Source organism: Physcomitrium patens, chromosome 11 (assembly GCF_059467195.1).
Source record: "Physcomitrium patens ecotype Gransden chromosome 11, ASM5946719v1, whole genome shotgun sequence".
Taxonomy (NCBI): Eukaryota; Viridiplantae; Streptophyta; class Bryopsida; order Funariales; family Funariaceae; genus Physcomitrium; species Physcomitrium patens.
In genome coordinates, this window is record NC_143420.1 from 1,772,224 (window position 1) to 1,798,472 (window position 26,249).

General features: G+C 37.2%; 4 protein-coding genes across 20 annotated transcripts; 2 read left to right on the top strand and 2 right to left on the bottom strand.

The window, feature by feature from the left end:
* Positions 1-1,415: 1,415 nt before the first annotated feature.
* Positions 1,416-3,220, bottom strand: LOC112288360 (chalcone synthase). The gene has a single exon (XM_024532475.3). It carries the CDS (start codon positions 2,866-2,868, stop codon positions 1,660-1,662), a length of 1,209 nt encoding a protein of 402 aa, XP_024388243.1. The 5' UTR covers positions 2,869-3,220; the 3' UTR covers positions 1,416-1,659.
* Positions 3,221-6,646: 3,426 nt separating this feature from the next.
* LOC112288417 (phosphopantothenate--cysteine ligase 1) lies at positions 6,647-10,789 on the bottom strand. 8 transcript variants are annotated; one of them, XM_024532558.3, is made up of 10 exons: positions 10,633-10,789; positions 9,684-9,919; positions 9,270-9,396; positions 8,919-8,963; positions 8,531-8,616; positions 8,208-8,260; positions 7,958-8,017; positions 7,646-7,747; positions 7,335-7,454; positions 6,647-7,058 (listed from the first exon to the last, which is right to left on the bottom strand). In XM_024532558.3, exons 2-10 carry the CDS (start codon positions 9,799-9,801, stop codon positions 6,810-6,812), a joined length of 960 nt encoding a protein of 319 aa, XP_024388326.1. In that variant the 5' UTR covers positions 9,802-9,919; positions 10,633-10,789; the 3' UTR covers positions 6,647-6,809. The 8 variants fall into 8 exon arrangements, with proteins under 8 accessions (XP_024388326.1, XP_024388334.1, XP_024388335.1 ...); XM_024532566.3 differs by having other exon boundaries at positions 10,593-10,698; XM_024532567.3 differs by having other exon boundaries at positions 9,556-9,919; positions 10,532-10,644.
* A 209-nt stretch (positions 10,790-10,998) lies between these two features.
* On the top strand, positions 10,999-17,587 carry LOC112288415 (phosphatidate phosphatase PAH1). Of its 8 annotated transcripts, none has more exons than XM_090254034.1 (13): positions 11,047-11,827; positions 11,940-12,190; positions 12,425-12,474; positions 12,923-14,320; positions 14,644-14,717; positions 15,053-15,137; positions 15,353-15,439; positions 15,611-15,683; positions 15,843-15,886; positions 16,030-16,158; positions 16,554-16,652; positions 16,858-16,928; positions 17,095-17,587. In XM_090254034.1, the coding sequence occupies exons 3-13, from the start codon at positions 12,439-12,441 to the stop codon at positions 17,120-17,122; spliced, it is 2,124 nt and encodes a 707-aa protein (XP_090110160.1). In that variant the 5' UTR covers positions 11,047-11,827; positions 11,940-12,190; positions 12,425-12,438; the 3' UTR covers positions 17,123-17,587. The 8 variants fall into 8 exon arrangements, with proteins under 8 accessions (XP_024388319.1, XP_090110160.1, XP_024388318.1 ...); XM_024532550.2 differs by lacking the exon at positions 12,425-12,474 and adding an exon at positions 12,475-12,504 and having other exon boundaries at positions 11,406-11,827; XM_024532551.3 differs by lacking the exon at positions 12,425-12,474 and having other exon boundaries at positions 10,999-11,827.
* A 1,861-nt stretch (positions 17,588-19,448) lies between these two features.
* LOC112288776 (uncharacterized) lies at positions 19,449-21,777 on the top strand. Of its 3 annotated transcripts, none has more exons than XM_090254040.1 (5): positions 19,449-19,691; positions 19,833-19,950; positions 20,208-20,409; positions 20,687-20,741; positions 21,031-21,777. In XM_090254040.1, exons 2-5 carry the CDS (start codon positions 19,843-19,845, stop codon positions 21,185-21,187), a joined length of 522 nt encoding a protein of 173 aa, XP_090110166.1. In that variant the 5' UTR covers positions 19,449-19,691; positions 19,833-19,842; the 3' UTR covers positions 21,188-21,777. The 3 variants fall into 3 exon arrangements, with proteins under 3 accessions (XP_090110166.1, XP_090110167.1, XP_024389093.1); XM_090254041.1 differs by having other exon boundaries at positions 19,449-19,569; XM_024533325.3 differs by having other exon boundaries at positions 19,449-19,558.
* Positions 21,778-26,249: the final 4,472 nt, after the last annotated feature.

The window sequence follows — 26,249 nt, forward strand, 5'->3', positions numbered from 1 at the left end:
TTGAAATGGGAGTGATTGATATGAAGTATTGTGCAATAGAAGACATGCTTGCTGATTTATTGATAAAGGCATTAGTAAAGGATAGATATCTTATATTGACAGAGGCTTTAGAATCGAAAGCCCTTTGTCCAATAGCAAAGTGGGAGTGTTGAAGTAAGTCACTTAGTAAAAGGTATTACCTTAGGTAAGTTGTTAGGGGTTAAAAGGCAACAAAGAATATAAAGAAGTTACTATGGTGGCTTGTAGGATTTGTAGGTGGCGGCTAGGTTAAGAAAGAACCTAGGATTTAGTTGGATGAGGTAGAAATAGATGTAACGTCGATGGAAGTTGCCTTGTTAGTTGGCAACCATGACCTATAAGTAATAAGTGTTGGAAGTAAGAGCTATCTTACTCCATACTCCCTTTTGTATGCAACCTTGTTGATGCTAAGTGTTGTGACTTCAAAGTACTTGTTCTTCAATATGTTTATTTGCCTTTATTGAATTCTTGTCCTTGAGAAGTAGAAAGAAAAGTAAATTTGTTTTGATTTCTCATCATCTTTTAAGCATGATAGAATTATACCACATGGAAGTTAATATGGATAGATTAGACCTACTTTTTATAAGAAGAAAGATGGTAGTGCCATATTGTTTGCAAGAATGCAAGTTATGCAAATTTTAGAATCATTCACTTTGCATAGCTTGATTTTGAGATTCTTGTTATTCATGAGCTTTGGTTTAATGGGTCTTTTACTAATATTGATATCATCCAATGTAGAGTGTGTTTATATTCTTATTTAGAACAAGTTGAAATCATGTTTTTCTATGCTAACATACCTTGAGTAGGCTATGATTTGGTGTTTTGTGTAATAATTGTTCATTTTGGTTGGGATTTTTATAGAGAAGCTGGTTAGTTTTATTTGTCTTTGAAATTTGCATAAATATGTAATATGTCACGCAGTACTACTTAAGTATTTGTTACAAAAGAATTGCAACTAATGGTTGGAGTAAGTAGTTTTCAGTGTTTTAGTATTTGGTATAGTTTAAAAAATATATATATATATATATATATATATCAGAAGATTGTTTACAGAACATGTTTCGATATTCATGTATGGTCTTGTACTACAGCATATGTTCATCATTGTACCCAGCCACAGCTTTTTTGATATTCTGGGCATCATTCTTCTGTGGTTGTTTTAAATCAAATCTAGAAGAATACCTCATTACAAGTCCTTCAGTTGATTTTCTTTAAGTTCTTAGGAAGCAACTTGTGTTTCATTTACATGGTGTTATTCATAATATCAAATGAGAACAAGTTTCATTAAAGTAGGCCTAATATAAGACTAACTTTTATTTGGTCATAGATTATCAAAATGCGATAGAAATACCTTGATATAAGTGCAATTTTGTAGGTCTTAATGTATATGTCAGCAATTTAACTTAAAAAAGAAAGTCGCTTAATGCTTAAATTAAGTTGGACTGTCCGATAAAGAAACTGAAGATTTCTGGTAAATCAACCAACATTTACTCATGTCCATATCACTTAATAAGATTAGTTTCCTAAGTGTATCAGAAGGTCTACTAATGATGTGTAGACGTTGGCCATGATGGCAGTGGTGGGCAATGGCCTGAGATATTCAATGGTGTTGTATGATACCAGTCGGAATCGTGCGTGAGTTCAGACATTGACGGCGGCGCGAAGCACCAACACCTCCAGCGTCAGCCCAGGGCCGAACCCGATGAAGAACCCGAACTCACTTCCCTCTCCCAACGTCGATGACCTCATCTCCAGCGACCTGTGGCGAATCTGGTCCAACACAAATAGCACCGATGAGCTGGACATGTTGCCGAACTCCGACAATACGTCCCGGCTGCCCTGCATCTTGTCCTTGCTCAGCTTCAACTTCGCCTCCACTTGATCCAGAATGGCCGGGCCTCCCGGGTGCACCGCCCAGAACATGTCGTTCCACTGTGGCGAGCCCACGCACTTCCTGGCCTCATTCAAAAACTTCTCGATGTTCTTGGAAATCAGCCCGGGCACGTCCTTCATGAGGTGGAAGATGAGCCCTGCTTCCGTGAGGTGCCCATCAATGGCGCCATCGCTCTCTGGCAGGATGGACTCTCCTGCCCAGTGCACCTCAAACAATGCTTTCTCTGCCTGTGGCTTGGGGTCGGATCCCACAACGTACACGCCCGCACCGTCGCCAAATAGAGCTGAGCCCACAAGCCCGTCTAAGTGGTTCTCGCTTGGGGCGCGGTACGTCACGGCAGTGACTTCGCTGCACACCGCCAACACCCTGGCGCCCTTGTTGTTCTCTGCCAGGTCCTTGGCCACCCTGAGCACCGACGCCCCCCCGAAGCACCCGGTCTGATACATCATCACCCGCTTCACAGTGGGCTTCAGCCCTAGCAGCTTGGCCAGTGCGTGATCAGCTCCAGGCATGTTGACGCCGCTGGTGGTGGCGAACACGATGTGGGTGATGTCGGACTTGCGGCCACCCCACTCCTTGATGGCTTTCTGTGCGGCCTCGGCGGCGAGCTTGGGCACCTGCACCACCACGATGTCGTGGCGGACGTTCAGCGAGGGTTCCATGTAAGTGCAGATGCCGGGGTTGGCCTTGAGCACCTCCTCGGTGAGGAACATGTGGCGCTTGCGGATGCCGGACTTGTCGCAGATGCGCTTGAATTTCGCCTTGAGGGCCTCCTGGTCGCTGGTGTTGGTGATGTTGAAGAAGAAGTCTGGGTAATCGCTCTGCAGGAACTCGGTCGGGGGAACGGCAGTGCCGATTCCCAACACACACGCCGGGCCCTCTGCGCGGGGCTGACCCCTGGGAAGCACGGCCCTTGTGGCACGAACCTCAGCCTCCACCTCCCCTGCAGGAGCCATTTCTTTTAAAAGTTCTAAACTCAAATACCTGTTGTGTCAGCGCTATTGCATTCTCTAAAATGCAGCAGAATGCGGTTCCCAGTGGTTCAGTCGAATCTAGTGCCTCTTGCTCTGGTTTTCTGGAACTCGCTACGTATGTATGACGAACGTTTCTAGTAGTGATTTTTAAATCTGCACCCATTTATGCATCGATTTTGCACCAAGTCACGCAATTCTGGGTCGGGTGCTCATGAGTCGATCTGCAAGTCACATTGACCGTGATGATCAACATTCCTCTCATCCGAATTTGGTGGTTTGATCCGCCATCTTATCCATGATCGCATTATTCTAATCACCTTTGAACATTACCACTTCGCATTCCAGCAGATTTCAACGACGATGAGTTTCTGATTAATAGATTTCCGCACGGGATAGCTAACTGTTGTTTATCCAATCCGGCAGGGTTGAACTTGTATTCGATCTCCTTCTGTAGCCTTGTTGAACTGCAAATATTATTCGGAGTATAGGAAGTTGACTGTTATGGTACTAGTCAAATACAAATATTACTATGAAGCTTGTTTTCAACTGGGTCTGGTCATATATTATCAAAGTTGCGTCACTGTTCGGTGTCGTTTGTTCTGTTTTGGAAATCGTCAGGTTATGAGAAGATTTTAGCAGAGTTTGAGGTTGAAAGTGCACTTAAAGGTCATGAGATAGTCAAGCCTCTTTGATGACAGCGTCTGTAAGATCTGACTACCGTTGAATCAAAGTTCACAGTCTTTATGCCTGTTGAAATTCCGTGAGGGTGGAATGAGAGAGTGCCTCATGTGTAAGATGCTTCTCCCTTTGCTTATCGAATTTTTTAGTTTTATTTATTTATTTTTTGTCGTGTTTTTCCACTTACCGTCCAATTTTGTGTCAATATTTAATTTGATACCATTGTAATTCACTTGAATTCTCATAATAATTTCAAGAGTATACTTTATTGCATCGGTTGTATTAATGCTGCGCCCATGTGGTTGCTATCATTTTTCGTAGGTATATGTCTGATAATAATACCCATGATGTTTGTCTCATCAAGGTATTTTTATTTCTATTTTCTATTAGAAAATTAAATTCTAGAGTTCTTATTTATAACGGTATTTTTGAGAGATTCAATAATAAAAGTATAAACCGGCTTCTTAGTATCACATTTAAACATAGATATGTATTTTCATTTTCACTTTAGATTAATTTTCTGTATTTTTTATTAAATACTTTTAAAGCAATTATTCTAAAGATATGATTTTATTGTTACAAGTTAAAGCTATTCAATTTAAATACTCTTTGATTCAATTATTTTTCTATTTTAAGATACTATTTATGAATTTATTACATATTTATAGATTTTTCTCTATTATTTAATATTATTTGTTGCAAAAAATACTAATTATCAGAAGATATTAATTATTAGCACAATAAACTACACTAGATACCTAGAACCTAAATATCTAGAGTTGGTTTCTAAAATTTTCATTTATTATTAGAAGTTATTAGTTTTTGAAAGATCAATTATGAAAGAGACAACTACATCTCAATTTCAAATAATAAATATTAGCTTAAAATTTACTACAAATTTGAAAGAAATATGTTCATATTTGAATCTGATATGATTTGATTAAAAATTAGGTTTTCTTACAAAAATGAAATATTTATGAAAAAAGATTACAAACCAATTTTGTATAAAACATAAAATCATAATAGACATGCTTACAAATGTATTTATTATTATTTTTTAAAAATAAAGCTCTATTTATCAATTTTATTCTCATAAAAATTACTTGCAAGTCATATTTCTTAAAAATTAAATTCAATATTTGATTTCTTTACAAATAGTTACATAATATCTTTTATTAGTAGAATTGTTTGAATAGAAAAAAATAAACTAAGAAAAGATATTAGTTAGTATTGTGAGTATAGTAGAAATTAAAATTATTAGTATTTTTTATTTTATTTTAATTAAGACTAAAGAGGTTGTTAAGATATAAAGAATCATAAACTATAAACTAAGACTTGCACAATATTCAATAATATTTAGATTATAGAAAACTAAAACAAAAATCTAATTTAAAAAATTATATTAAAATTTCAAAAGTATATATTAGCTTAATGTTAAGACTTAAATTATGTGCATTGTGCTTGTGCTGCTTTTTTAACACTTTTACTATAATAGATTTTATTAAGTCTATTTTATCTTTTTAACTTTATTTTCAATATATCACTTTTTAAAAATAAATTATATAAAATTTTAAATAATATGATTTACAATAAATTTATTATAATTGAATGAAATTTTAATTTTTGATATTGTTTGATTTTTTATTAATACAATGAAAAAAATATTAATATTTACATATTTTAATACATCTAAAAATCATACTTATTTAGTATTTTATTTTTTAAAACTCTACTTTCTTATTCTAAATGTTTATAATGAAAATAAAAAATGGCCTTAAATATTTGATGCACAAAAGTAAAAATTATGTAAAATTGATTTTATGATACGAAGCAAGACTAATATATATGTGTGTATATATATGTATATATATATATTCTAGAATTATTTTTGTAAGTTTTTTTTTGGATCCTTCAAAACAAATTTAGAAATTATTGAGATTTTATAAAGATCCTCTGATTTCTAAAAAATGTTTTATATGTTTTTTTTGAGTTTGAGATTTTTTATTAGATTCTTCAAATTTCGTGTAATGTTTTTTATTAAAATAGTTATAGCATTATGAAGATACATGTTATTACAAAAAATAATTTATACTCAATAACGTTTATTCAAAGATTGAATGACACATAAAAATATTATTAAGATTTATTTTTTATTTTTTATTTTTATTTTTTTATAGCATATAGTGTCTTATTTTCATTTATAAATTTGTAAACTTCTATCTTTGTCGTAATACATTTTTTGGTTGCATGAAATTTTATTTCAACCTCCATATAATTTTACATAACTATCTAGTTAATCTTGAATATTGTACCAATAAAATTTAATAAACTTTTATTTTCTCAAATTCATGTTTTTCATATATATACAGAAGCATATACCTATATATATATATATATATATATGTATATGCTTCTGTAAACCTTATTTTTATACCGAAGTTCTTTAGTAAAATTCTTTTAGCTTTAAAATATATATGTAATAATTTTATTTATTTAAAAAAATTGAGTATAATCTTGCTGTTTGTAGACCAATTTTGTTAAACTTAAGAAATCAACATTTAATTTTTTTAAAGTTTTATTGGTTTTTAATATGAAAGAGATTATTTTAAATTATAATTATATTTTTTTCATTTCTAAAAATAACAAACATAAGAGAAAAACAGAATATGTTCTAGTCAAACAAATTTTATAAAGTACTTCCGCTACTATTATGGTTGGATTCGTATTCTATATTAACAGACAACTCTACATTGTTTTAAAACTATTAGTGTGAGTTCAATACTAAAAGTTGTGTTGAAGAAATCTATCTTGAAGAATCTTTCAAAAGACAAAACAAATCATTATAAAAAGAAGAATAATTAGTCGAGAAAATTCCACTACCTGACTGCAATACTGTTGTTCAACAGCATTTTGATGAAGACAGATAAATATCTAATTGCTTGGGTTACCTGCTTAGAATTCAACACCTTAATTATCTGACAAACATATCAGCATATGATCACCATCTTGCAATGCTTTATTCTAAAGGACCTTGTCATGAACAGATGCTTCACTCCAACTTGAAATAGCGATTTCACAAGAGAACGGTCAAAGAGATGAATTTCATATACACATCGTAGAAATGAAATATTTTGTAACATGAGGTTGGAGCTCAGTCTGGATCGAACATGTATTACTGCATCTTGAGCAAATGATAATTATGTTGCATCATCAAAACCTCAAAAGAAAAGAGGTTCCGACATTCTTCAAACTACTAATACATTCGCTCCACCTGCTTCGATGTAGGAGGTTTGTTGTGCGATCAAAAAATCAACCAGAGGTATCTCTACATCTGCTTGAGAGGCATCCTTCTCAACCAATACCTGCCCCTCATTTGTCACTACAATAACCTTCTGTTTCCTCGTCTCCAATTCATTTGCCACAACTGCATGCATCCCATACTTCTCCCGTGCTGCCTGGGCCTTCTTGATCAATATCTTTACGTCGGTTTCCAACTGTATTCATCCCATTAACCATATGAGAAATAAACATACTTCCACAAATCTTTCGACTGGGCTGGAAGTTTCCAAGTCCCATTCACATACAACCATTGCATTGCAGAAGATCAAATCAACCTCCAATATTCACATGAAGACAACGGACTGAGATCACGCAAAGGATTGAAAGAGCAAATTTCGTTCCCCAGCAACCAACTTTGAAAAAACGAAGTTCTGCACAGTTGTACTTTCTCCCCCCTTGAAGATATTTGGGTTTATTCAAGGCAACATAACCTTGAAAGAGACACAGAATGCTTCGGGAGCCCAAAGGTGACGAAGCAGCATTAACATCTTTGGAACTTGTGCCAGCTCCATCGCCATGGGCCCTACACCAGACTGAATTTTATGCTCCACCTAAATCAAAAAAATAAAGTCACTTAGATGCAATGTGCACCGAAAAACCACGGGCCTTAACCCCTGATGCGCTTCAAGAAACAGTTACAATGTTTACAGAGGAAGGGGATAAAGAGTCTAAAGCTCAGGCAACACTAGAAGGATCCTTGACCTTGTTGATTAAGGTAAAAATATAAGTGGGTTAATCTTACCATTGATTGCCAAGGCACGTAAAAATCAGATACTGCAGCAGCAAGATAGAACATACAATTCCGCTGCAGCTGCCTCAGGCTAAGAGAGACAATTTTAAGTATCTGCATTCAGCACTGGTTACATACGATTTTCACGGGACATTACAAGACAAAATTTGTAGAAAGCTTTGTCAGTGAAGTAATCAACTCTTCTAATCTTGCTACAAGCCATACAATTTGATTACCTGTTTAAGCAAGTGAAGTGAACGCCAATAATTATGAATTCAAATGAAAATCCAGCTCAATGATCATTAACCTTGACAGGATCTTTACCTCCAGATATTCAAAGAGTGTTGTGTATGGCAAATTCAGAAGATGTCCGCTGTTTAAAGCCTGCAGGTTTGCGCATAAGTGCGGTAAATGAATAATCGTAAAAAAACTTTTCCAAGCAAGACGAAATTATGATCAACTATCCCGCAATAATTGACATCAATTCTGTCCAATCTCAACATCACAAACAAGTATATCAGCACTATAACATCACTTGCCATCTATATCTCTCCAGAAATTGAGTAAAACTAACCGAGTGATACTCTGTTACAGCTTTTTGCACTGCGACTGCATGACTTGGAATGACTGCAAACAGTTTGATAAAAATATTATCAAAGGTTGATGGGTTTTATACAAATTCTAGACATAGTGGATTGATGTCAAACAAACACATGTTTGTGTAATGCTGAACCCTATAGTAGGGATATACTAGTTTTATAACACCTCATTTGAGCTAAATAATATACATGTGAACAGCAGTTTTCAGATCAAAAACTTAAACATGGTCAAACTTAAGGAGGAGTAAATTGTCTCAATTTTTGCGAACATAATCAAACACAGACAGTGCCTGCTTACGTTGTATGAGGTTGTCGCCAGCCGGTTCAAAACATGTCAGAAGCGGATCCTCAGGCAAAAACCGGCAAAAAGGCTGTGCTGTTCCTCTGAAGAAGTGAATAATTCAACCAAGATGTCACAGCAGATCCCTCACATCACTTATTTTAAACAATCACACTCGGGAAGATGGGACGTCTGTTTCTTTCTTAACCGTAAATTGAAAATGAGCTATCCAATGAGAGTATCTATCGAACTCTATGGCAGATGTCGATAGATCCAAAAAACAGGGTACTACAGTGTGGAAGACCAGAGGTAGAGATATTGCTAAACTGAAGATGCAAATTTACACAGAACAAACAGATGCGACTGAAAACTACCTGCTCACATCGTCATTAAAAAAATGGCTCACCTTCGATTAATGAATATCACGGAATAGCCAGCCTTCATAAAACATCTGCATCAAGCACGTCAGATAACCAGCACTAGTCCTGAACTATACCCCGCATGCAAGGAATGTAACGTGCTAAAGATGAAACAAAAAACCCTTCGCACTTTCGCCAAATGCATGTTACACACACAAAACCACATCTGTTTTAATGACTACTAACCCAATCAAAGCCAAAAATGAACAAACCATATGATCTACATCTGAGAAAATGAACACTATATTACATAGTGGCTGAAATGCACGCTATGCACTGATATTGCGAGGAACCCGAGCAACTAGATGCATCACGAACGGAAAATTCAAGAGACTTACTCTGTCGAGGCAGCCCCACGATGTCCAGAGCTGAAATTGTCGATGAAACGAACACACTTCCTCTCAAGAGGAACTGTGGTCCCGCCTGATGTTATACAAACCATCCTCGAAGCTCGATTGCCACTTGCTACAAAGTCCGGATTGAAAACAGTTACCACAAAAGAAACACTAAAAATTTCATAAGCTGTCGGAATCACAACTGATACATGAGTTTGAAACTTCATAGAAATATGAATATTTTCTACAGCGAGTGTAATTGGAGATTGCAGAAAGATGGAGGCGTTACCGTTTAGCCCCGTCTTTACATTCAATGCAATATGTCGTGGCCAAAATTAACATAATTTTGCTACTGACAACAGACAGCGCAAAAAACCACTTCAACTTGAGAGTAAACAAGGGAAGATGGTGGAAAACCGGTTGGCAATCTGCGCTGGACGAATTCTTCCACTTTAGCAACAATAGCATCTCGATCCCTCAGAGGGGGCGCCGATGCGAAGAAGGTCTCAGCGTTCCGTACTTCAACTGCGTCCATTTCTTCCGACCTATTTGCCAAAGTTGAAAAGAGTAATGTTCCCCTGCTTCTGAGCTCACTTTTTGGAAACACTGAGCGCTATTTGTCCTCTTCACAGTTTATAGCATAAATTCATCACCTGAACAACAAAGGCCAGAAAATTTTAACCCTCGCAGCTTGCTTGCCCACAACTGACTTGCATCACCAACCACACGACATTGTATCTGAATGAAAATGGAACATCCCAGACTCACAAATATATGCCAATACAATAATTGAAGGGTTGGTAATTAGAAGAGAGACTAGTAAATGATATAAAGCAATCGATTACGAAGCACACGAAGAAGACAGGTGGATAGTATAGGTGCTACACCAGAGCCCAAGTGTGTCCACTATTAATAATTACAGCACCATCCGCAAGTCTTACATGGAATGTTGCACAAAAGAGAGCTACCTCTCAATGCACAACTTAACCCAATTCACAATTCAAAAGCGGAAAATAAACGCTCTGGAGAGATTATCAGAGTGATTCGCATCGAAATCCTTTTCAAGAACCTTCAACGTCGATAACCTTTTGCCTACTCCGCCAAAACTCTCACTCCACACAAGACAAATGGCTGTGTAGCAAACAGTTGTCTCCAGTTTCCTGAAGACGCAATTGAACAAAAATTCCTTGAACATCGACAGAAAAAAATTCGACCTAAAAAATGTTAGAGTAATCATATTCAGGACACGGTTGATGCAATCAGACCTCAAAAATCGGCACTGACTGCTCAATTTTGTCGGCACCCATTAAGTAAGACGTGACTAACCAATTGTAGAAATGACCTTAAGCGGCCAATGAAACCTTACCGCCAGCTGTGCAAGGCAAAACCTGGTTGTAACTCCGGAGCGCTGCGAAAATGTGCTTGAGCGTCGTTTCTAAAGCTGCGACCAATTCACGCAGGCAGGAATCCTGGGAGCTTGATTCTTCACAAGTCAAGTATGGTTGGAAAAGAAATGTTCACCCAAAAGGCTTGAGCGAATGCCAGGATTACAAATACCCGGGGTTGCATCGGAAGCTGTGACGGAGATACCCGGACAGATGCGGAAGCATTCATTCGGGTGTCAATACCAATCAGGCTCTTCCGGCGAAAACACTGACTTAGGGCATCGTAGGCCTTCATCAGACGTATTGTAAATGGTTGGTGTCGGGCACTCCTAATTGTAGTGTACATCGGATCTTTGGCAACGGCAGGCCGATTAATTCTCAATTTCGCTCCCACGGATGCGCTTTGCTGCGCACGGTTCTCAGGGATTGTTTCTGTTGCCATAACGGTGGATTGTTTTCGCCGGGACTTTGAGGGAGATGGTTCACGCTTGGCGTGATCCCTGCGATGCAATATTTCGTTGTCTGCTAGTTTGGATGTTTTGGGCAATAATGTGTTGTTGAATAGTTAGGTTTTGGGGAAGTCGGGGACGTTAGATCATGACCAAGGATTCTGAGTTTAGTTTCCAGGAGCAGTGTGGGACGTTGTATTAACGTAGGTTTCCGCTACGTTAGATTATGTTGCGACTTATTCTTGCGATTGGGTATTGTGGAGGGTGTGTAAAGTGAAGGTGTCTGTGTTCTGGGAGGTCTAGAAGATTCATTCAAGTCGAACAATCACATTGGGATAGATTTATATTTTCGTTGTACTCAGGACGGGAATCACGAGGATAACCTGGAAAAGGAGTGTACCACAAGATAGGAGCTAATGATGGGAAGAAGTCGAGGGGGGGGATTGTGGTGGGATGTTTAGGTTATCTTTGGCGAGAAGGTCCAATATGTATAATACAGTGGGCAGGCTCATCTCGCAGGGAGTGTACACCGTTGCGGGCCCATTCCACCCCTTCGGAGGCGCTGTTGATATTATAGTTGTACAGCAGCAGGATGGCTCGTATAAGAGTTCTCCCTGGTACGTCAAGTTTGGGAAATTTCAGGGCGTTCTGAAGCGGAGCGAGAAAGTTGTGAATATCGCCGTAAACGATGTAAATGTCAAATTTCATATGTATTTGGACTCCACAGGTAGATTCTCTATTCCCTCTGATTGGGTCTTGCAGCTTCGGCGTGCACTGCAATTGATTGCGTTTTGATTGCTTGACAACGTGGATTAATTGACTTTGTGATCATTGAATAGGGGAAGCTTATTTTTTGAAAGATGCGGAGCCAGAGAAGGAGCCCTCGCCGTCGCAACTCGCAATTACTGCCGGTGATGAAGTGCTGGCAATTGAAGACGCCCCCAGCAAGTTGGAGGATGGGTCGGAAAGTAAAGAAGAATTTGCGGATGCGAAGGAAGAAGCGGAAGAAGCCGAGAGCAGCGACGAGAAGGACAGCAATCTGGAGCTGAGGTTTGAAGGGAGAAAAGCATCTTATCTACTTGTGCAGCAGGTGTGTGGTTGCTCACCTGCTGTCAGTGAGAAAATTGGGCTTTGCTGAGAGTGGTTGTAGCAATCCTCGAGGTCATTGTCTTAACAGTCTTCAATAAATTTGGCACGGATTGTTGTAGGCTTCAGCTCAACAAGTATACATGACCTAAATGCTGTTGATATGTCTGTGAGTAGTAACAGAGAAGCAACCATTTTGTGAAGACCTTCATATTGAAGTGAAGATAATTTACTGCAGGATCAACGTAATGAATGAAAGGACTGAGAAACAAGTCCCACTTCTTGCAGGTTGGAATGAGGACATTATCTTTAGCATGTGTACGTTTCTTGAACACGGAACTAGCTGATTAGACGATTCATCATCTGAATCTGTAGAGTTCGTGGAACACAAATATATAGCAGAATTAACCGGGTGCCCTTTAGTTTCGTCTCTTCGTTTTTTCTACTCGACATGCCCGCATGCTACAACATATCAGGATATTGGTTTTGTGTGTTAGATTATGGGAGTGTGCAGGCTAGCTCTGTGCTCGAGGAATGTCATTAGATAGAAGAGCTCGCTTAAAAATGGCGCCGGCTCCTTTTTATCGTTTGGTCGAGAGATTTTGATAATCCCAAATTCTGGTTCATTGTGCCTCTATGCGACTTTTTCAAAGAAAAGAAACTTGTATTTCACTGTGTACTTTACAAGACGTCATGATTTCGTTTGTAACGCCTCTTTGTTATGCTATATTGGCAGTCTCGAGCTGCGGAAGAAGCCAAACAATTCACGGAACCTTCGGAGAGCAGTTCATTCAAGGAGGACACAGACATTACTAGGAAAAATGAGCTTTTGGAGAAAAGTACATCGGAGGGAGACGCGCATATTACAGGGAAAGATGAGATTCCCGAGAGTAGTACACTAACGCACGATTTAGACGTCGCAGGGGCCATCGAATATCTGGAGATTAGTACATTGAAGAAGGATACAGAAGCTTTAGGGGATGCTGAGTTTTCTGAGAGTATTTCACTGAAGGAAGATAGTGTAGACTTTATAGTTGATACTGAAACGCTGGACAGTAACGCATTTAAGGAGGAATCCAGAACAATAGGGGAGCCTTCGGATGTTTTACTCTCCTCATTAGCAACTTTGAAGTTGAGAAGCAATTTTGAAACTTCTATTGAAGAATTAGAAAATGCAACAGGTGGATCTGTTGTTAATGCATTTCTGAAGCAGGCCGTGGGGCTTGAGGTTTCGCAGCAAGCAGGGCGTCCTTCTACTTCACTTGTTGCGCAGGCTGCTCTTGCTTCAGTCGCTAAGGCTGCCTGGGAGTCAGGTGGTGAAGGTTTATCCAATAGCCTTGGAACTGGAGCCAGGGATTCGTTCGAGGTTTTTAATAATAGGGGGGAGGTTGTTGCTGAAGGCTTTCGCATGAGAAAATCGAAGTCTTTGAATATGGGTTCAAGATCGAGTGCCGATGAACCGGTACGTGTCAGACGAGTAAAAAGCGAATCAGATTTGAGGCTTCTCAATACTGATGGCAGAAGAATGAAAGGTGAATCTGGACTGGGTCCTAATAACATTGAGGACAACTCCCCCGAGCTTTCAACTCTTACGATCGCTAGTGCAGATGGAGTTGTTGTTCTTCACACTCCTAGACGCGGCAGTCCACCACCATTGCCTTCACAAGATGATCAAATTCAACAACAGCCTATTATGTACGAAGCAGATGGATTTGAGAAACCCTTGGTCTTGGGCATGCTGTCCTTCGATAATGTTGTCTCAGATGAGGCACAAGGCGATAATCAAGTAGAAAAAACTGATCCTTCTCCGGTTAAAAAGGAGGTAAATGCATTGATTTCTACAGCAGGTAGTGGATGGAAACTCTGGCCGTTTCCATTGCGACGTCCTAGAACACCTGAAACGAACGGATCCAGGCCAATAATTTCTTCGCAAGCATTGCTGGTAGCTCAGAATGCTGCAGTGAACACTGCGATTGTGAATAACCTGATCCCAGATAAAGACTACTATCGCTCAAGGAAGAATAAAGTGCGCTCTTTTCTGCCAACTTCACAAATGCTTGCTGAAATGAATCTCAAGGAAGGGAGTAACCGCATCACGTTCACTTTCTTGACAAGAGTGCTCGGCTCACAGCAGGTTTGGCGCATTCATTTCATTGTGTTCAGTGAAAAGTATCGTCACCCTTAATTAGCATATAACGGTTGCTGTAGCAAAATTAATTGCTAAGACTTTCACAAGGGTTGACATTGAGCGGGTATCTAGGCCGATGAAAGGCACAACCATGGTACTTATCATCTTGAAATTCTTCTCCGTCATAGTCCTCAAAGGTTGGGTTTTGGATACGGTCAGTCTGTTATTTATGTCTCTGTTTTGACGCTCTCTTGAGGTATTGTATTATCCGACAGTGCGTGATAGACGTGACTGAACTGGAAATTTTGGCGTTGTTTAATGTTGTACAGGTTGATGCTCGTATTTATTTGTGGAAGTGGAATACACGTGTTGTTATTTCCGATGTGGATGGCACAATCACGAAGTACGTTTATATCTCGATAATGGCTTTCATAATCTCTATCGTTACAAACTTACACGAGTACGTGTCCGTGTGTAGAGTTAAACATGCTTCTTGACTAGAGTGTTGGTCTATTGTTGAAGAGATCTATATTTGTGGTTTGTAGGTTGTCTTGAAATCGCTCAGAACTGTTACCATGTCTTGATGCAACAGAAGCATGCTGGCAAGTCGGCGAAATCATGCGCAATGGAGATCTAACAAATTTGTCATTTATTCTTAGATTGCTTAATTTGGTCCTCGTTTCGCCCGTTATTTTTTCAATGGAAGCTGGGAAATATAAATTTGTGGTTGTGTTTTAGGTCAGATGTTCTGGGACAGGTGATGCCTTTAGTAGGAAGGGACTGGACGCAATCAGGAGTAACCCGCCTTTTTTCTGCTATTAAGGTGCTTTCTCATCACTAAGTCGTGTTTTGCATCTTAAAGTGTATCATTAAGTCTGCGTACTATCACCAGAACTTAGCCTTGCCTGCAGATTCGTCTTTCCTACTTCAAAAATTCTAACCTCTGCGTTGGTTTAAGTAATAGGTTCAGCTTTCTGGCTTTTGTTTCCTGAACGATAAGGCAGGTACTAAAGCCAACCGTGTGGTGGTTGTCATTAGGAAAATGGCTACGAAGTGATGTTTTTGAGCGCACGAGCAATTTCTCAGGCTTACTTGACCCGTCAGTTTCTGTTAAACCTCAAACAGGTTCGTGAGTTCATTACTGAATCTTTATTATTAAATGAAAACATTCAAGTTAGCCTAATTTTAAACTGATAAGAACTTTCTTGTTTTAGTATATGGCGAAACATGTTAATACCTTCTTGCCGGAAAGATGTCAAGAGTAAAGTTTTTCCATCACAAATTCTATCATTGCAGGACGGTGAAGCACTACCAGATGGACCAGTTGTCATTTCTCCTGATGGACTCTTTCCCTCCCTCTATCGCGAAGGTGATTATGTGCCCTATTTTGAAATGCTGTTGGGTTTGTATCGGTTACTTACTTAAGATTGCATGATCATTCTTTTGACATCCTTGCAGAACTTATCTACTCTTTTATTTGATTGAATGCTCAGAGCTTGGATTGATTAGTGTGTGAGTGGTTTTGCAGTTATACGAAGGGCCCCTCACGAATTTAAGATTGCTTGTCTTCAGGTATATCTTCTAAACAACGAAATACCTGCCATATATCCGTAGTATTCTAAATATTTAGTCATCTTTCTGAGAGACCTGGAAGATACTTTTATTTATATTCTTACTTGTGGACTATCTTTCTCTCGATATGTACATGCATGCAGGATATACGGGATCTCTTTCCTAAAGACTGTAATCCCTTCTACGCTGGATTTGGGAATCGTGAGACTGATGAAATCAGTTATCTTAAAGTCGGTATTCCCAAAGGCAAAGTTTTTATTATCAATCCCAAGGTATTTCTTGCCATCTGTCCTCAATTAGTTGAATGTAGGTGGTTTATATTCCGAATAGATCGTATATAAGGGGTTATGTGCTTATCTTATTTTATTCTTGAAAGTTCTCGACATTCTTGGTGTTGTGCCATGTTTCGGGTGAGGCGTATAGATATCTATGTGGAAATTATATATCTTTATTTTGAAAATTTCCTTTTTTTTTTCATGAGGTCTCATTGTAGGAGTTATCATATATAGTATATTTTCCTCTGCTGCTGTTAAGGGATTTCTGGATTTCTAGTTTCAGGTGCGCATGAATGTAGTTTTTGTTGTCCAATTCTTCTGGTAGGTTCATCTGTTTCACTTCTAGAATTTTTATGTGTAACTTGTCATAACTTTAAAGTTGTATTGTTCAGGGAGAAGTGGCTGTAAACAATAGAGTGGACGTAAAATCATATACTTCTCTGCACAAACTAGTCGATGACATGTTCCCACCTCAGACTTACACAGAGCAGGTTTTTTCCTCAACTCTTCTGTTTTTTCCTGGGTGCCATGTTTTGTTGTCGAATACTGTCGTTTTCCTTTAGGGGTGTTCATGTGGTAGTTTGGACGAAGATTGAGTGAGGTTATTGCTTTACAGTTGAAAAAAATTGCAGCTTGTTTTTCATCTCTGCACCTAATTTGTTTTATTCCATCATAACGAAATATTTGGAATGGCAGGAGGATTTTAATTCTTGGAATTACTGGAAAATGCCTCTTCCAGATATTGAAGATGAATTAAGTGTCAAAAGGTTGATAACTTTTTCCTATTTTTCTGTTAGGACCTTGGTCTGGACAAACAAATGGTCCGAATTCGAAATTGCATTTTTTTCAAATTTCTGCTTATTAACTGGGAACGAGATATTTTTATTGTGTAAAAATTGAAGCGGCGTGCTCTTGTTGAATTTGTGTGTGTAGTGGTTCGAAGCCGAAAAAGACGAAGTGATTAGAGGAAGTTGATCATGAGAGCAGCAAGCGCTCAAATGGTCTGGATCAACCTTGGGACCACTGTCATGCAGTGACTTAGCCTTTGTGATCTTTCAGATTGTGTCAAGGTCCCTGAAAGATTTTGTACAGCAGGTATGGCCAATTTCTGCAAAGCTTTGGCCAAATGCTTGTGATGATTTCTTGAGTAGCTTTCAAGATCAGAAAATTTGTTCGGGAGTAAGGTGGAAGGAGACTAAGGAGCATGAGCAGAAGAGGATATAAAGTTTCCTTTGATTTTTATAGAAAATCTCACAAAACAATTGATTCACTTGTCCCATACCTTTTATACTGATAATTGTCGGTTTAGATTGTTCAATATCATAATGATCGTTGCCTAATTTTTGGCAAGCTTCCTTTTACTACAATTAATATGTAAGATTTTAGACGTAATTATTTTCATATATTATTTGTTGATTGCCCATGATTAGGTGTGTCACGTTTTGTGTGGAGTATGTGGGTCGATCGTTTTCAAGCATCAGAACAAAAAAGTTGACAGACAATGCCTACCATTTTCTAGTTTACTTGATAGTTTCCAAGTATGTGATTAAACATGATGAAGATGTTGCCCAAGTCTTTCAAATGTCAAATGTCAAATTGTCTTCAATTAGACCTCAACCAGATGTATACATCAAAAAAACTAAGTGGTCACATCTGGTTGAGGTCTAATTGACCATGGTTGTCGATCCTGAGTTTGATGTACTTGGTGGTGTGAAATGCTTGTGGGTTGTGAGCAGAATCAAGGATGAATTAAGTCTGGTAATTCTTCTCTAAATGGTGTGCTCTCGTAGAATGGTGAACAGATCTATTCCCTGGAGATCAAATCGATTGTGGTGGTAGGTTGAGAGGAAAGTTTTCTGCTTTTTTTCTGGAATTGACTGGAGTTTTACATTTAGTCTAGTCAAGTTTTATGTTCCTGCCAGCCTCAGTTGAATCACACGTACCACCTGTTCATATTGGCACTCATAAAACTGCATTAGAATTTGCATCACATTAGAAGCTCGATTACATTGATGGACATGTGGTATATATGTGATGTCATGCCATGGTTATTTATTATTTATTATGACCTTGCAATGGTTGGTAACACACCACCTCTCCATTTGTTTACTAGCAAACAATCGTATTATATAGACAGTCTTATTATTACATCTCAATGTATGCATTTAATTAAAAAAATTAAAACTTCTGAATGTTCAAATTAGATTGTTTGTACTTCATATGTAACTTTATTGATTTCAGGAAAACAATTATGTTTAAAATGGTGATTGTGAAGGTTTTGCCAAACTGTAATTGCAAAGAATTGTATAATTTGATTCTGAGCAATTGAAGGTAATTTATTAAAATAAAATGAATGATGTTTCTTAAATCCAGCATGTTCAAATTTTTTCACCAAAAATTCAATAAAGCCCGTTGAAAGACATTGTGTCCAATTGTGATAAAACCCTACTATTGTCTTCAATAGAAAGAAGTGTTTGTTGCAACAAAAACATGAAAAGACTATGAAATTAAAAATATATTCTATAAAAATTTACACATTTTTTTTAGTTGCAAAATCATTATTTTGGTGAAACCCATTTTGACTTAAGTCTGACAAACAAAATTCGATTTACACATTTGAACGTTATCAATCATGAGCACTACAGCAACTTTTATTCTTCCATCTTATGGCATGCTTGAAATGGATTTCTCCAAAATATTCCCAAAGAAGACGTGTATTGTCCAAATAAGAAGAATCAAGAGTTCATTGCATGAGTCTTTGTGGTGAACTATGCTTGATTGGATCATTAGGCATCTTTTAAAACAATAGAATATTCACCACCTCCCTTTAATGTTCAAGGGTCAAGTCTCTGTTTCATGACGCAACAATCGAGACAGATGATACTGACATCAATTCGTTTTTTGTTTTTATCACAACCCTTATTTTTACAATAATAATAATAAAAAAAATTGTAAATCAAAATGTTTTTTTAATTATTTTATTGTTGTCAAGCAAAAGAAGAATAAAAATTGAAGTATTTCATGAGCACCTAGAATTAGAATTACAAATTCTAATTTTCATGTCCAGATAGAATCTCCATTACGGTCAGAGATTCATTTCGCCGACGTGGCATGACACGTGGCTGCCCAGAAACATAGAAAACTTGTCACACCAAAACTCACCGGTCGGAAGTATACGTATATGAGATGAAAAAAATACGGAATTCAACACGTGTGATACTAGATACTTCACCCTTCTTCCTTCCTTTAAGGCGGTCCCCCTTTTCGAGGTTTCCGCCCATTTCGTCTTCAGATTTTGGTTTTCCAATCGCTTTGATTTGCGTATCCATCAGCTGGGTCACATCGATCATCATCAGCTTGGCAGAGTTTTGAGGCTTTACGTTATCTCTCTGACTGGGTAATCAGTTGGTGGGTGTCTTGAGGGGTTTTGAGTTTGTGGAACTATCTCATTAGTGTGTGCTCTTTCAGCATCTTTGTTTCGTGTTTTGTGTGTCGCCGCGCTTGTGTCATCTTAGCTCCGTTTGCTACAGGTATTGGGATGTTTTTGTTGATGTTTCTGTGAATGGTTAGGAGTTTTATTTTTTATTTTTTATTTTATTTTATTTTATTTTTTGTGTTTTTTTTGGTTTGAATTGTTTAAATTCGGTGGCTGACTGAAAGGAGCTTGGCAGATTTGGAATCATGTTGGCTCATTTCGCCAAGGGAATTGCCAGGGCGGCGGGTTCCGCCGGTGCCCCGCACGCTGCTCGGGGAGCTCTTGTGCCTGGAGTGAGGAGTTATCATGAGAAGGTGTGTATTGGCTTTGATGGAGTTGGATCGGACTTATTTCTGGAAGTTGTTTTACGAATTTTTGGTGATTTTGGGCCAACTTTTAGTTCAATTTTTGGCTTTGGTGATCATTGTCTTGATTTGCATGAAAACTCGCTTGTTTTCCAGTGCTAATAAAAGGTAGTTCGTGTAGGTTGAATTTGTTTTTTTGGAAATGGACACAATTAGGAACAATTGTCTTCGTCTTCCTTAAGCCACATGAATTACTGAAACTGCAGGTTGTAGATCATTACGACAACCCTCGCAATGTTGGATCTTTCGACAAGAACGATCCTAATGTTGGGACTGGCTTGGTTGGTGCCCCAGCATGTGGAGATGTTATGAAGCTGCAGATTAAGGTGGACGATAAGACTGGGGAAATAGTTGACGCTTGTTTTAAGACCTTCGGTTGTGGTTCTGCCATAGCTTCATCATCTGTGGGTATGTTCATTAAGCCATATTTTCTGATTGTTAAGGTGTGTTGTACCCACACGGTGAGGTCCTGAATCTGCTTAATTGGAGGTTTATTACCGATCGTTTTGGGGCGTTGGAGGATAATTTTCTCCGCCTGGTGGTAACATAGTCACAGGAGACCTTATTTTTACGTATTCTAGTGGTTGTGGTGATTGGTGTTGTGGGCAACATCCTTTTAGTGAAAATTTGTTGCTCAATATCGTGATTGTTAATTTTTTTTTTTAATGAACGTTTGTGGTTGTAGCTTCTGAGTGGATCAAGGGGAAGCCTATGGAGGAAGCCGTGAGTATCAGAAACAGGTCAGCAACTTCTCTTCTGTAGAACTTATTTTGTTCTGGTTGTAACTTTAAATAGTGTCTCCTTTGTATGGAGATTTTAGTAGTTGTTTTTCACTGCCCCAAAATCGACACAATTGGATTTGTTATGAGAAAGAGGTCAAAGCCGCGCTGTGACATTTTAGATGTAAAGCGCGTCTCCGCAGATGTGTCGTGTACAAGGCATTATGTGTGAGTACTTTATGGGTGTTGACCTATTTTCCATTATGCTTGAAAGATTAAAGCATGTGGTGTGGGTATTTTTTTTTTGCAGTGATATTGCCAAACATTTGTCTTTGCCACCTGTGAAGTTGCACTGCAGCATGCTTGCTGAGGATGCTATTAAAGCGGCTGTGAAGGACTACAAGGCTAAAAAAGCCAAAGAAGGGACTGAACCATCCCACAGCGAGCCTATTGCTGCATCAGCATAGATGACACCGTCTGCGTCTTTTCAAATTAAATGACAAGTCTAACCACGGCAACACAACTTGTCATGGCTTGATGTTTAAAAACTCCGTATTGTAGCAATTCCATGGTTTTCAAATAGTTATGATGCAAAGTTGTGAAGCAGCCTTATGAAAGTTCAAGTTGAAGATTATGCTGAAGGTTATTTGTTCTGGGGTTTCCAAGTTATGGCTTTCAAGATGCGGGCTTCAGGTGTTATGTCCCTGAGTAATCTATTTAGATAGTATTGTAACGTGGCAAGTGCGGACAGATGAACCAGAATAGGAGTTCACGTTTCCACTGGTACATTTTAGCAGTGTACAGAAAAGGTCTTAGATACAGGGCGCAAGTGTATCTTAATGGATTTATGTCTCTAGGTTGGAAAGACCAGAGAAAAATCCCCAAACAGGGTACTGATTTCTGAGTTTTAAATAGAGGGTCAGTAACAACCAAGTTAAAGAACTTTCCCCCTTTTTGTTATTACGAAGCAAATACTTTGATATGTTCTTCACATTAAAAAAAGAAAAGAACACGTTTACTTCTGATACCAGCAACGCACGGCGTGGCTGCTACTTCATCTCCTGTTCATAAATTGTTCCTCACTGTTAAATGTACACAAGTACTTCCAACCCCTGAACTTTGATCTAGTCCATGGTTTTGGGGTCGAGCAAATGAACTTCTCAGGAGTCTACATTCGAGGGTTGGAATTGTGTGTTGGGTGTGTTGGCAACTATTTTGCAGGCTGGAAAGAGATTGCTTAAGGAATAGGTCTATCCTTTGCTTTTTAGATCTTCAAAAGACCTCTCATTGGGCGTGTTAATGAAGAGCCTATCTAAAGACGAGATGTAATCTTGCAAAAATTAAGAAGTCACTTGAAAAGGTTTTAAAAGTTCACGTTACTTCTTTCTGTGCACATGGAAGCAGCAGAAGTTGCGGCCAGAACCACCGTGCCCATTCTAAGCACCCAAGTTAGCTGGTGTTAAACTGAAGGTCGCATTTGTGCCGGACTCTCAAAGTCCAGTGTCAGTACTAAGAAACTCGGTGGGATCTGGCAAGCAGCTCGAAGGCTGCGGTAGGGCATTAGTTTTGGGTGCAGCATGGGGCAACCTGCTTCCCATGATCCGAATTTCACACGAAACTCTCAGTCTCTCAACCTATTTCCACCTCACAGCATGTTTTTCAAAATCCCCACCAACAGGCAAATTATTCATTAATTAGATAAAGGTGATATCATTTCATAGCACAATTGAACAACGCATTCTCCCCTATTCTTCACATAGATTTACGTGTAGAGAGCAACTATTTGGTTTCCAATAATTGCATCACAGCAACATCTGAAACGTATTGAAATCACTGTTGGAGAATTTCATGCGAGGAAACTAAAAATCAAGAAAAATCTTGGCCACCAAAATCATATTCTTTAGAAGGTGGGATAGTTCTTGCATGAGTCAAAAGCATCACACGAAAAAGAGAGAACAAGAACTAGGTGGCAATACATAGTCCCATGTAGCAGCCTAATTATTCTCTTGCTGAATGGAGATATGATAAATGGGCAAGTTATATAAAAAGTTGTTCTAGTAAGGTCACCTTAGGCCCGTTCAAGGGTATTAAAGCATAAGGTGGGTTTTTTTTACTTCCAGCTTATTAATCAACGCCACAAACCTCTCCTGACCATGTCTGAAAAATTCAAAATAAAATAACACTATACAAACAAACAAACAAAAAAACTTAAATGAGTGTTTGATATTTATTTGGACAATCTGAGATATTAGAGGGACAGAACAATTTTCGCATTTGAATGGATTAAATCATATCTTTGTGTCAATATAGTTGCCTTTCTAAGGCCATTTGCAGCAAGACAGAAAAAGGAGAGAAGGAAATAGAAAGATGAATGAGAAGGTATGCAGAAGTAGCAAAGAGCATCAATAAAAAAATTAAAAATTTAAATTTTATAATAATACAAAAAATTCTCTCAATAATTTTTGAGAGTCCCTTGCCCTATTCTTAGCAATGGTTGGAAATGGAGAACGGTTGGAGACAAGGATGGGGGCTGCAAGAGTGCAATGATGGTTAAGATAGAGTGGGTTGCTTTAGTAAAAATTTGGGTTAATTTATCATTCTTCTATTTTTATATTGATATTAAAAATAACATTATCCTAATTTAATAATAATTATTTTCTTTGTTTCTACTTTCTTACATCATATATAATATAATAGTGCCAATGAGGCATTTATATTGGTATATGTCTCTTGAATAGATCTACAACCATAATTTTACTATGTAACATATATCCACAAAAGTGTATTATTGAATTTACGATATAACAATGATTTTATTAAATACGCTTCTAAAATATTTGATCATTGTGGAGTTTTCTAAAAACTTTAAATGTGAATTTTTTTGCAATGCATTTTATCATAATAATTTGTACTATCATTGTTGGTATGTAATATTTGTCACTTTGATAGCAATATTTAGAATCATAATGATGTTATTTTTAATTTATAAAAAGTATACAGAACATTATTCCATTCCAAATATATTTTCGTCCTTTCAGAAACAAATATTTAATTCTTGATCAAGACAATAATATTCAATTATTGACAAAATAATTCTATATGTTTATATAAAGACCATGAGAATGTTTATTTTTCTTTATTTTATTTTTGTATCAAAATAGAAATTTGTAATTGTAATTTATTACTAACATTTAGATTGTGGTGGCTTTTTGTTATTATTATTTCAATGCATCAATGTTTTTTACACAGAAATGTGTATGTAATTATCATAAAATCAAGTAAAAAATTATTCATACATTTTATCCACAATGTTGATATTTTACAAAGTAAAATGCATTCATGCAGTTATAGGATCTAACATAATTATTTGCTTTCTACGCGCTATCATTTGTACATTGTGTAAAAAAATATTAGAACTGTAATATATTCCAAAATAAAATTTATATATAAAATAGAAAATACAATGAAGTTAAAATTATAAGAATTATAAGACTTATTCATTGGTTCTTTTTATTTCTGATTTTTAAGGCAATAACTAAATAAAAGTAATATATAAATTTTAAATCTCCACACTGCTTGAGTTTTAAAAAATTCAAATTTCATATATTCTAAAATATTTCATCATTTTTCAATTAATGATTTTCTTATGTACAATATAGACATCTTTGATAAGATAGGAGTAGCTTAAATGCCTCATGTAATAAAAATGACAATATTTTATTAGTTTTTCAATATTTAATGTAAAGAAAAGTACAACCTTGCTTGACATAACATGATGCTCTTAGCAAAATATCCAAAAAAATAAAAATTTGTTTAAAGTGGCACTTTACACTTAGAAAAATAAGTCCAAAAGTGAGAGACTACAACTTTTAAACATTTTGATTGGTTGAAATTGAGAAATCTCTTTGAGTCAGCTTTACACTTAGAAAAATAAGTCCAAAAGCTTTAAGAGAAACAAATGAGGTGGAATGTGCTTATATCCTACATGGCATACATAGTATTGTCTCACAAAACATTTGTTGGATCCATCTCAAAGAAGTGGGTTATAAAACAAATTCAAGAAGCAATGTAAAAAATGCTTAAAACTACAATTAAAAATACGAAATTAACATTTTTTCAAACTTCTCATAATTGTTCAAATCAAGATGTGAGCTAACATATTTAGAGTTTGTAATATAAGAATGTTTTGGTATATTTCATGGCCTCTTCTCACTTTATACTAAATCTAAAGAACAAAGCTTCTAGAAGAGGGCTTTTCTTCACCAATTGGAGATCCTTGGTAAAGTTTTTAAACAATGTCCTTTCAAAATGGACTTCTAAATATAAAGTGCCCATAAGTGTTGTCTATTTAAATGGCTGGTCAACATCCAAATGTACATTTCTTAAGCTTGGTGCTTAAACCACTATACCTTTTGTTACCCAAAATTCTTAGTAAACAAATATTAGACATTTCAATAATTGTGTTCATAACTACAGAACATCATTCACCAGTGCATTGATCAAGTCAACATCATAGTGTTCTATAAATGTGTGTATATTGCTAAATTGAAATACGTTCCAAATATTTTTGAATGCAATCAAATTCTGCAACTTACAATCACCCAAAATGGCAATTAAAACATTCAAATCTACAATTAAAACCTATTAAAAAGCTTTGAAGCTTCCATTGTTTTAATTTTGTAAGGAAATGCCAAACCTGAAATGTAAAATCAAAATTATCATTGGTTCGAAATTCCATCCATTCTCACGAGCCCTAATTTTTACTCATCATGAATGTAGTTTAATTTGAGTCAACTCTATTATTTTATTGGTAAAGGAAAGATCTTTTCAGTTACCTAGAAACACAAGTCGACAAATCACACCCCGACTTTAACACCTCAAAGTATGTACGATGCCTTTCATAAGACACATGAAAAACATGTGAAGATTGTAATGAATAAGAGCTCTTAATATCTGAAATGCTTCACAGACAAACCCTACGATTGTGTTTGAAAAAGCAAGGTAACAACAAACTATGGGAATACAAAATCTAAACCCAGGCACAAAGAAGCAAATCATCTACAAATTCCCAAAAAGCCACAAAATTAAAACTGCCAAACTACAACGTTAAGTAACAGACATGGATCTGTATGCACCTGAAAAAATATTCGCAATGACAACCTTTCTGACGAAGATCTAAATTTATGAAACAACTTTCTAACAAAAGCACATTCATATTCTACACATCACAATAAAATCGCTTGTACTCACTTTCAAAACCAGAATCGCCATGTACGACGGGCCGAACCATTAATCGATGTGATACATGCAAAGCACCTTACGTGATGAGCTACAACGTACTACTGGACGCGCCCTCTCACAACAGGATTCGCTCAAGGTTGCCGACGTAATCCCTTCCGACTACGAGTGCATTTATCACAAGTTTCTACCGGCGTTGTGCAACGCACTCTCCATTGTGTTCATTTTAATTGCCATAAATGATATCCTGAACCTCTCATGTTCCAAGGCATTCGTCCACCAAAGTCACTC

Excerpts from the sequence above, each read along its gene's own strand:
- LOC112288360 (XM_024532475.3), bottom strand. The coding sequence starts at position 2,868 with ATGGCTCCTGCAGGGGAGGTGGAGGCTGAGGTTCGTGCCACAAGGGCC.
- LOC112288417 (XM_024532558.3), bottom strand. The coding sequence starts at position 9,801 with ATGGACGCAGTTGAAGTACGGAACGCTGAGACCTTCTTCGCATCGGCG. Across the intron at positions 8,261-8,530 it reads TGGCGACAACCTCATACAAC|TCATTCCAAGTCATGCAGTC; the intron begins GTAAGCAGGCAC and ends AACTGTTTGCAG. Across the intron at positions 7,059-7,334 it reads CATTCTGTGTCTCTTTCAAG|TTGGAAACCGACGTAAAGAT; the intron begins GTTATGTTGCCT and ends GGATGAATACAG.
- LOC112288415 (XM_024532550.2), top strand. The coding sequence starts at position 11,554 with ATGTTTAGGTTATCTTTGGCGAGAAGGTCCAATATGTATAATACAGTG. Across the intron at positions 15,440-15,610 it reads TTCTGTTAAACCTCAAACAG|GACGGTGAAGCACTACCAGA; the intron begins GTTCGTGAGTTC and ends CTATCATTGCAG. Across the intron at positions 15,887-16,029 it reads TTAAGATTGCTTGTCTTCAG|GATATACGGGATCTCTTTCC; the intron begins GTATATCTTCTA and ends ACATGCATGCAG.
- LOC112288776 (XM_090254040.1), top strand. The coding sequence starts at position 19,843 with ATGTTGGCTCATTTCGCCAAGGGAATTGCCAGGGCGGCGGGTTCCGCC. Across the intron at positions 19,951-20,207 it reads TGAGGAGTTATCATGAGAAG|GTTGTAGATCATTACGACAA; the intron begins GTGTGTATTGGC and ends CTGAAACTGCAG. Across the intron at positions 20,410-20,686 it reads CATAGCTTCATCATCTGTGG|CTTCTGAGTGGATCAAGGGG; the intron begins GTATGTTCATTA and ends TTGTGGTTGTAG.